Source organism: Hordeum vulgare, chromosome 6H (assembly GCF_904849725.1).
Source record: "Hordeum vulgare subsp. vulgare chromosome 6H, MorexV3_pseudomolecules_assembly, whole genome shotgun sequence".
NCBI lineage: Eukaryota > Viridiplantae > Streptophyta > Magnoliopsida > Poales > Poaceae > Hordeum > Hordeum vulgare.
The window spans coordinates 560,262,428-560,271,373 of NC_058523.1; the positions used below are offsets into that span (position 1 = coordinate 560,262,428).

Below are 8,946 nucleotides of genomic sequence, written 5' to 3' on the forward strand. Positions count from 1 at the left end.
ACAATCACTTTCAAGAGAGTTTATATAAGGAAATAAGCATAACCAAGCACACACATGCAAAGCAATAATGCATGGGTTCGAGATGCAAATGCTTAATCAATAAAAGCAAAACTCTCTAAACATCTCCAAACTAAACTCTCTAAACTTCTCCCCCATTGGCTTCAATTGCCAAAATGGACGAAAAGTTTAGAAAGCTAATATAATAGGTGGTCCTCCAAAAAGTGTGTACTTCTCAACAAATGAGTGCAAAGAAATACACATATACAATGATAAGTAGTTGGAGGAAAAGGAACTATATGGAGGACCCAAAGATTGCAAAAATGATCGTATGACACAAAGGCATACAAAAGAGAGAAGCAAGCAATCAAAAGATACCAAAAGAAACAAGCAATCACATGCTCCTTAGAACCACATGAATAAAAGATATTATGATATGTGTAAAGGAGTGTTTTATCAAAACTAGAGAAGCTCCCCATGGCGCACAATTACGATTTTTTTTTCTATTTCATACAAGTGCACAAAATAGGATCGTTGCTCCCCCAGAATTAATAAAAACACACAACAAGTGCAAGCAAGTATATAAGACAATAAGTATATAACTTGCACAAAACAAATGGTTGAGCAGCATTAAAAAGGGGCAACTTAAGAATAGGCTCAACTAAAATGATGTGTGTGAGTCATGGTAGAGCACTTGGGAAGACAAAGATAAGGGTGAGCACTACTCATCAACATAGTCTTGATGAAATGAGATACAAAGTGCAAGACATTTACTTCCCACGTACACACACTAGCAAATGGGTTCACAAGCTTACTAATAAACAAATTAAGAACCAACGCTTGTGATGACCCATGGTGAAGGTAGGAAATAATAACCTTGTCAAGAGGAGGGATACCAATTGAAAAACCCTCGTCAAGACAAGCATGAGGAAAAATAATCTTCACCTTCAATGAGTGCATCAAGATGCAAGGATATAAGATCCGCACTCAAGACAAATCCTTTCACGAAACCACAAAAAAACTGAAAAAGAAAATGCAACGAAAGCAAATAGGATATCAATTAGAGATGTAACTTCCCTCATAGGTAGAAGACAATCATGATGATATATATCCACAAAGAAGGATGCACACATGAAATTGTTACAAGAAGGAATGAACAAGATATCCAAAAGGAAGTCATAAACATACCTATAAGATCTTTGCTTGAAAGCATAGCACATGGCCTAATATTTTCTTATTGTACATAAATGAACTTCCAACTCACGAACATCAAAGACATCATAACTAGTAATAAGACATCATTGTTGGGATGCTTTGAGAAAGGAAACAAGTACCACAAGAACAAATCAAGAAATTCATGCCATGATGCAACCTACGAAAGGTTGTATGCAAGAAATGTATGCATGAAGTAGATACTTGTTATCAAGACAACAATGGATTGATGTAGTAGATAATTGTTCGTTGATCATCCTAACCTGGCACCAATAAGCACATGGTGTCAACACCTTCCTTGTAAGTGAGCCGAGCATCCAATGCATCTCCAATTGTTCCTAGAATCAACAACACAAACAAAATGGTGCCCAAACTCATTAGGACCAAAGAGTTAGATAACAGACAATACATAGGACAAACTCCACATAAATATGTGCATATAGGTATGAATTTGAACTTCATGCACACTTTAGCCAATTTATGACAATGTGAAGTTTCTCCTATATATTGGGTCAAAGAAAGAAAGCATGCCAAAGAAACTACATATAGTAAATATGCATGCTCAAGTCTTTCAAGAATCAAATCAACACATAGTTGATAAGACACCAAAAGATAAGGTATCAAGTGATAATAAGATATCAAACGAAAAATTATCACTTGAAGGATACCAATTAAGAAATACATCAAGGAATGAGATATCCATTGACACATGCCAAATAAAAGGAAACAAGATACCAATTGAAGGAAAACAAACACGAGGTATCTAGTTTCCAAAAGAGAGCTAGGTTCCAAACAAACCAAACCCTCGACAAATTTTCATGATGACACAAAGCACCATAAAGCGAAATACTTACCTCCCACCAACGGACGCTTGATGGGGATCAAAAGTGTTTATGATAAACGCATAAAGAGAGTGTTCTAAAGGAAATATAGCTCCCACAAGAGATGTGCATTATATAGAATTTGCATTAAAATACAAAGTGCACACGATGGGATCGTCACTTTATGTATATCAATAGAAACACTAGACATGTTCAAAAAGATCCATAAGAGGCAAGGAAGACAAACGATACACAAATCCAATGTAAAGATGATTATCAATTTTTACTAGATGAGGGGAATACCAATTGTCAAAGGACAAGAAATATTTGGAAATAATTCCCAATGGTAGATTGAAAAAATATCCAACATCATCTTTACACCAAAAACACAAGCAAATGACACTTGTAGAGCTAACATGCCACCTAGGAACAAGATAATTTACAATATCAACACTAAGTGACAATACCTCAAATGTACACATTTTCTAGGCTTGTAATATGCACATAGCATATTATTCCCCCATAATGTGATAACCCAACATTATTAACAAGTGGCAAATGAAAACCAACAAGAGATAATTAATGGACCGTCTAGAATTTGAATTTCTCATGAGTAAGACATACCACATAGAGACTAGATAATCTTGAAATATCAATATTAAGTAATATTCCTCATGTATACACATTTATAGGATTGTGAGGTGCGCAAAGCACATCACTCCCCCATAATGGGATAATCCATTAATCTCTCAAAAGAGCCATCTAAGATACAAACAAGATGCAAAAAGGCTCAACACACAACTCACATGTACATGATGTGCAAACCAATATACACATACTTGATTACTCAAGATAAGCAAATGGGAAACACAACATATACAAACACATGCAAGGTACAAAACCACGACATGCAAAGGGGCAAGTAACTAACAATGTAAACAATTTTAGTACAAGTTACCGTAAGGAGGCACATTGAATATAAGATAGAAACTCGATAATCCAAATGACTTGGCTTGAGATAGTATCAATGATGAAGATCCCTTAATTCTTCATGATGTAGACAAGTCTCTAGTGTCCTCTAACATCACCTATTGATCAAGTTTGAGCTTGTTGGTCCCCAACCAAGTTGGATCCTAAGAGGTTAGTCACAATAGGTCGACCTCTTCGTAGTAAGCCGACTACTTGAGGACCCCTTAATCTCGGACTCCCTTAGGTGGGTCGACCGAACTAGGGAGGTGGACACCCTAGGGAGGACTCCTCCTCCACCAAGGCACCTCCTCCACCTACCCTTGGGCGTATGTGCCCTATTCGGGTCAGTTGCCTAGCCCACTAGGGGCTGGTACGCCACCTGTTAAGCCCATCTGCCCCCCGGGGTGGGTGGGGCCCTCCAGGTGGACCCCCGAGACCCTTTCGACACTCCCGATACAATACCAAAAAAACCCAAAACTTTTCCGGACCCCGAATACCACTTTCCTATATATAATTCTTTACCTCCGGACCATTCCGGAGCTCCTCGTGACGCCGAGGATCTCATTAGGGACTCCAAAAAAACCTTCGATCACCAACACAATAACTCAACTATATCTATATCGTCACCGAACGTTAAGTGTGTAGACGACCTTGCGGGTTCGAGAACTATGCAGACATGACCGAGACACCTCTATGGTCAATAACCAATAGAGGGATCTGGATGCCCATATTGATTCCCACACAGTCTACGAAGACCTTTGTCGGTCGAACCACCATGTCAAGGATTCAGTTAATCCCGTATGAAGTTCCCTTTGTTCATCAGTATGTTATTTGCCCGAGATTCGATCATCGGTATCTCCATACCTAGTTCAATCTCGTTACCGACAAGTCTCTTTACTCATTTCATAATATAAGATCCCTGATACGTCCATTTTGCATCATGCTTTTATATCAATATTTATTGCATTATGGGCTGTTAATACACATTATGGTACAATACTTATGCCTTTTCTCTCTTATTTTACAAGATTTACATGAAGAGGGAGAATGCGGGTAACTGGAATTCTAGACTTGAAAATGAGCAAATCTGAGAGAACTATTCTACACAGCTCCAAAAGTCCTGAAAAGTTACAGAGAATTGTTTTGGAATATATAAACCTTCACCGCTTTGGTTCCCGTTTTGGCGGAGGGCGGGGGGGGGGGGGGGGGGGGACATCCACTTGAGCGACATTCCCCGCCCCCAGTGCTTGCTCCGGGTCCATTATCGACACTGGATTGACAGGCTGATCTTCCTGGCCAGCAGAGAGTTTGCGATTTGTCTCTTCCTCCTCCATATCTGCATCCATAAGTGACGCAGTGTCATCCCCCATGTCGTTCCGTCATCAGTTTTCCTAGCCTCGTTGTTTTTCTTGGTGTTATTGCGTCGCCGTGTCCCCCAGCGGAGGTTCTTGAAAACCAATGCAACAGGTGAATGAACTCCATCGCCATGCTCCTTGAACTCATGCCCCATCATACCGCAAACTTGACACCAATCTGGAAGACGTTCATACCGGACCGCAAAAATCTCCCTCTGACCACCACGGATCAAAGAAATAGCCTTTTTCAGAGGTTTACAGACATCCAACCGCACCCTTACTCTATAGAAATTACCCTCAAAATCAAAGGAAGAAGGCTCGGCATCCACAAAGTCGTCCAACTTTGATGCCAGTGCTTTGACCTTCCCATGATAAGCAAGCGACATGCCAGTGCTTTGACCTTCCCATGATAAGCAAGCGACAGATCAATGATACGCGCCCAGATCGCGAAAGTGAACAACTCGATTGTGGACGGCTTGGAGTACCCATCATATGGAGTGAACTCGATTGAGGATGGCTTGGAGTACCCGTCATATGGAGCGATGATCACCGGATTGCCTCTGAAGTTCCAAGGGCCTCCTTGAGTAACCCGTTCACAGTTGAACCGCATCTGAAACAGATTTTCCTGCAAGGTTTTTATCTTGACATCTCTTGCTAGATCCCAAGCACTCCGCCCGATGGCCTGTTATGATCAATGTGCCCGATGGCCTGTTATGATCAATGTGCAATCTTCAATTTTCCCCTGACCAGGATGAGCAGGCTGTGGTGTCATGGTTCACGATCATCAGGGAGTGTTATTGGCGTGAAATCAATGTTATCGATATTTCTACGACCATATCCAAAGCCACAAGTGGCTGAAGCTCTCGATGTTTGTCAGGCCCTCATCTTTGCCAAAAACGCCGGGTTTCATAAGTTTCAGGTAGCCTTCGACTGCCTGACGCTGATAAACAAGGTGCAAAGATGCAGGTACTCGACAGATCCCCTATCGACGGATTTGTCCAGGATATCAAGCTGCTGCTATAGAGTTCTTATCTTGTAATTTCATCCATGTTAATCTGCACATCATGGTGTTGAGCCTTGTTGGTTTAATGTTTCCCTGAGGAGATCAGGACCATCATATATACGTAATAAACAATTTATAAAGGAATGAAACGGTGCCACTCATTTTCTCAAACAAAAAATGCTGCAATTTTGCTATAACTTTCACCATCTCCATTATAAGGTAGATCTGGTGGTTGGTTTACACAATTAATATTGACCCCACAGCTAAAGATGACAGGTTGAATAAATAGAGATTTATGTCAGCCAGCCAAGACCTATGTTTTAAGAACGAAATGAATTTATGCTGTAAGTAAGGAAGAAAGGCAAAAAAAAAAAAAAAAGAGTTTGTTTACTCAGAAGAAGACAGTAGCGACAAGTTTATATGCCATTTGGCATTCACCAACCAGTACAACATGTATAACTATCAACTCCAGAAATTTGTCACAGTTTCTATCATTACTGACATATAAAATGGGGAGTACATAACAGAAATGATTCGGTAGAAATACCCAGTAACTCCTATACCATAAAGCAAGCACATTTGTATAAAAATCAAATGAAAGGTGGGAATCTACCGAGAGAGATGTCCTCCTCTCGCTGCCTGTCTGTCCGGATAGTAAAAATTTCAACATACAAAATCTCACAACAAGCATATAGCTAGGGCAGGCATCTGCCAACTATATATATATATAAATATATATAAGCTAATGAGGATACCTCACCTCACTAATCAGCCTTCACCGAAGCAGAGGTTTCAGCCGCCGAACTCGAGGAACACAACATCTTGCTGTCAGAGGAGCAGTGCGATGACGACGCCGGTTTGAACTTCTTGAACTTCCACACCGACGTGATCTTCGTCGGCATGGGATCATCACCACCAGGTGCTGCAATTGCGTCTGCAAAACTAGGCCGCTTTTCTGCGCCATTGGACTTCAGCTCGTCGTATCCTGTAGGATCTCTGAATTGCTCTGTTTCTTTATCCTCTTCTCTCTGTTCACCGTCATGATTGTGGTTCAAAAACAGCTGCTTCCTCTTGATCTTCACTTTCCGACCAGCGCTTAGGTTTCCAATTCCATCTCCATTGTCAGCAATGTGCCTGCTGCTCCTTGCAGTGTTCCAAGAATACGCTTCACCATCATCGCCCGGAGCCCTAGTTTTGGAAGAGTGAATAGTTCTCTCGCCGGATTTCCCAACAGAGCTTCCCCCGTTAAGTAACCCGCCAACTGAGGTTGGCGTGTGCGTCGAGGAGCCATTGCAAGCATCACCCCCACCTCCATCACTATGGTAGCCATCTTCCCCGGCAGCGATACCACGGGGTCTCTTGGGCCCGGTGAAGGAAATCCGCGGCGAGCTGTTCATCACGCGGTGAAGCTTGCGAGCGACCTCCTCATCGCTCTCCCTGCGCCTACGATGCGGCCTAGGAGTGCCATCACCACCCACAGCCTCTTCTCTCCCCTCGATCGCCCGGCCATTGGACGAGGGCGGCCTATACAGGAGCTTGACCTGCACATGTTTCTTCTTGGATTTCGGTTTGAGCAGCTGGATCCCATTTCTGGACGCGCCGGCGATGCAGAGGGAGTCGAGGAACTCCATGGCAGCCCTGGCCGCAGCCCTAGCCCTGGCGGCCACAGCCGCCTTGTCGACGGCAGCCGCCCGGGCAGCGGCCGCGGCGGCCTCGGCAGCGTCGACCGCGCGCTGGGCGGCCTGGATGATCTCCTGCTGCGTGCTGGCCGGCGGCATGTCGCGGAGACGGGCCGCGAGGCCGTCGGGGAGGAGCAAGGGCGGCTCGGGCGCGGGCGCGGCGTCGCAGGGGGAGGCCGCGGCCGCCGTCCGGAGCCCTGCGAGCAGCCGCTTCCGCGGCGGCAGGTGCGTGTTCAGATCCGACGGCTCCATTGCTAGATCATGCGCGATTCCACGACTCCGAGCGCGGATCTGCGCAGAAATTCGCAGCGAGATTTACTGCCAGCTAGAGGGCAATCGCCGCCGGCGCTGGATGGATGGATGGATGAGGAAGAAACGACCTAGGCTGGCTAGCTGCTCATACCTCAATCAATCAGTCAGAGGGGACGGACGGACGGACGACCGGTCTGCGAAAGACTCGAACTTTCCGGCGGGGGCGGGGCGGAGAGAGCGGCGCGCGATGTCCCGGCGAGGAAGGAGGGGGGAGCGGCGACGGCGGTGACCCCGAGGGGGTGGGGGTGGAGGTGGAGGGGGACTATCGCATCGCCAATGAGGCGGGTGGTTTTCAGAGGTCTCCCCGTCTCTCTCTCTCTCTGTCTCCAGTTTATTAAGTCTGTCTTTTCTCTCTCTACTACTAGCAACAATCAGCAAGGCAAGAGTACGTGATTAACGCCATCACACCGAGTAAGTACAAACATTAGTAGTAATGTTTAGCAAGCTTTCAAATTTTTGTCTTCTTTTTCAAAAGTATATCTGCATTATTCATCAAACATCATATGACAGTATAAAGAATACGAAAGTAACCGAAATTACATCCATGTTTGTAGACCACTAGTAGCACTGAACAAGGCGAATGCGCGTCGTCATCATCGCCGCTACCTCATAATAAACCTTGTTGTAGTAGACAATGAGAAGCCGGGTGCTAAGACCACACAGGAGCATCATATCAGAATAACGATCGCCGTCGATGAAGAGAAGCATAGAACAGAAGGATCAAACCTGTAGACACTTGACCACAGACGAACGATGACTGGATCCAAGTAGATCCATCGAAGACAAACACCAACAGAATCCCACGATATCCGTCGAAGACACGCCTCAACGCGCTCTCCGACGACTTGAGACGCACCATCGGGACGGGGCTAAGCGGGGAGAACCTCGCTTCATCTTCAGAAAGTCGTCGCCGTTGCCTCGACTTCCTAAGCAGGACAAACCCTAAACAGAGTAAAAAAAAAATCTAAAAATGAAGCATGATCCCTCCCTAAAGTCACACAGATCCGTGGCACCGGCGAAGGGAGGCTGGGAAACCATAAATGGCTAGCAGCTTTCCTTTATTTTTCGGGAAGAAAGTGAACGCTTATACATATCTTCTGTTCTGTTTGATGCCTACGCCATCTTCATCTCCATCTCCATCTTCACTAATATAAAAAGCACCCGTTGCAGAGACATATTCTGTCTCAACCATTGGTCATTAATCCAACGGTCCACATTGCTCAATACATTTACCGCTCAACATTTACCAAATTACTATACGGTGATTATCATCGGTAATTATCTTTAACATATTCTTCCATCTCATGAATATTACTCGAAATAAATTAAGCATAAGGAATGGATGATTCAGTTGAGCAACCTCATGTATATCGCATGTGGAACACCTCGTGAATCTCACATTATATATAAAGCAAACCATCAAAACACAATATCTGACAAATATTCATGGCGCACACACACATAGTAGCACAAGATCTCACATTATCTTTTACTCCATCGATCATGTTTGTGTTTAGGGTAGGCTATACCCTAGCGCAAAATCATTTTTTCCACCCCATACTACCTCTTGAACATGCTCCAGAAAGGAGATCACGAAC

General features: G+C 44.0%; 2 protein-coding genes across 2 annotated transcripts; both read right to left on the reverse strand.

Annotated features, from left to right (window-relative positions):
- Positions 1–4,197: 4,197 nt before the first annotated feature.
- LOC123402855 lies at positions 4,198–5,712 on the reverse strand. Its single transcript, XM_045096818.1, has 2 exons — positions 4,755–5,712; positions 4,198–4,716 (listed from the first exon to the last, which is right to left on the reverse strand). The coding sequence occupies exons 1-2, from the start codon at positions 4,962–4,964 to the stop codon at positions 4,261–4,263; spliced, it is 666 nt and encodes a 221-aa protein (XP_044952753.1). The 5' UTR covers positions 4,965–5,712; the 3' UTR covers positions 4,198–4,260.
- A 112-nt stretch (positions 5,713–5,824) lies between these two features.
- Positions 5,825–7,663, reverse strand: LOC123402856. The gene is made up of 2 exons (XM_045096819.1): positions 7,440–7,663; positions 5,825–7,327 (listed from the first exon to the last, which is right to left on the reverse strand). The coding sequence occupies exon 2, from the start codon at positions 7,286–7,288 to the stop codon at positions 6,122–6,124; it is 1,167 nt and encodes a 388-aa protein (XP_044952754.1). The 5' UTR covers positions 7,289–7,327; positions 7,440–7,663; the 3' UTR covers positions 5,825–6,121.
- Positions 7,664–8,946: the final 1,283 nt, after the last annotated feature.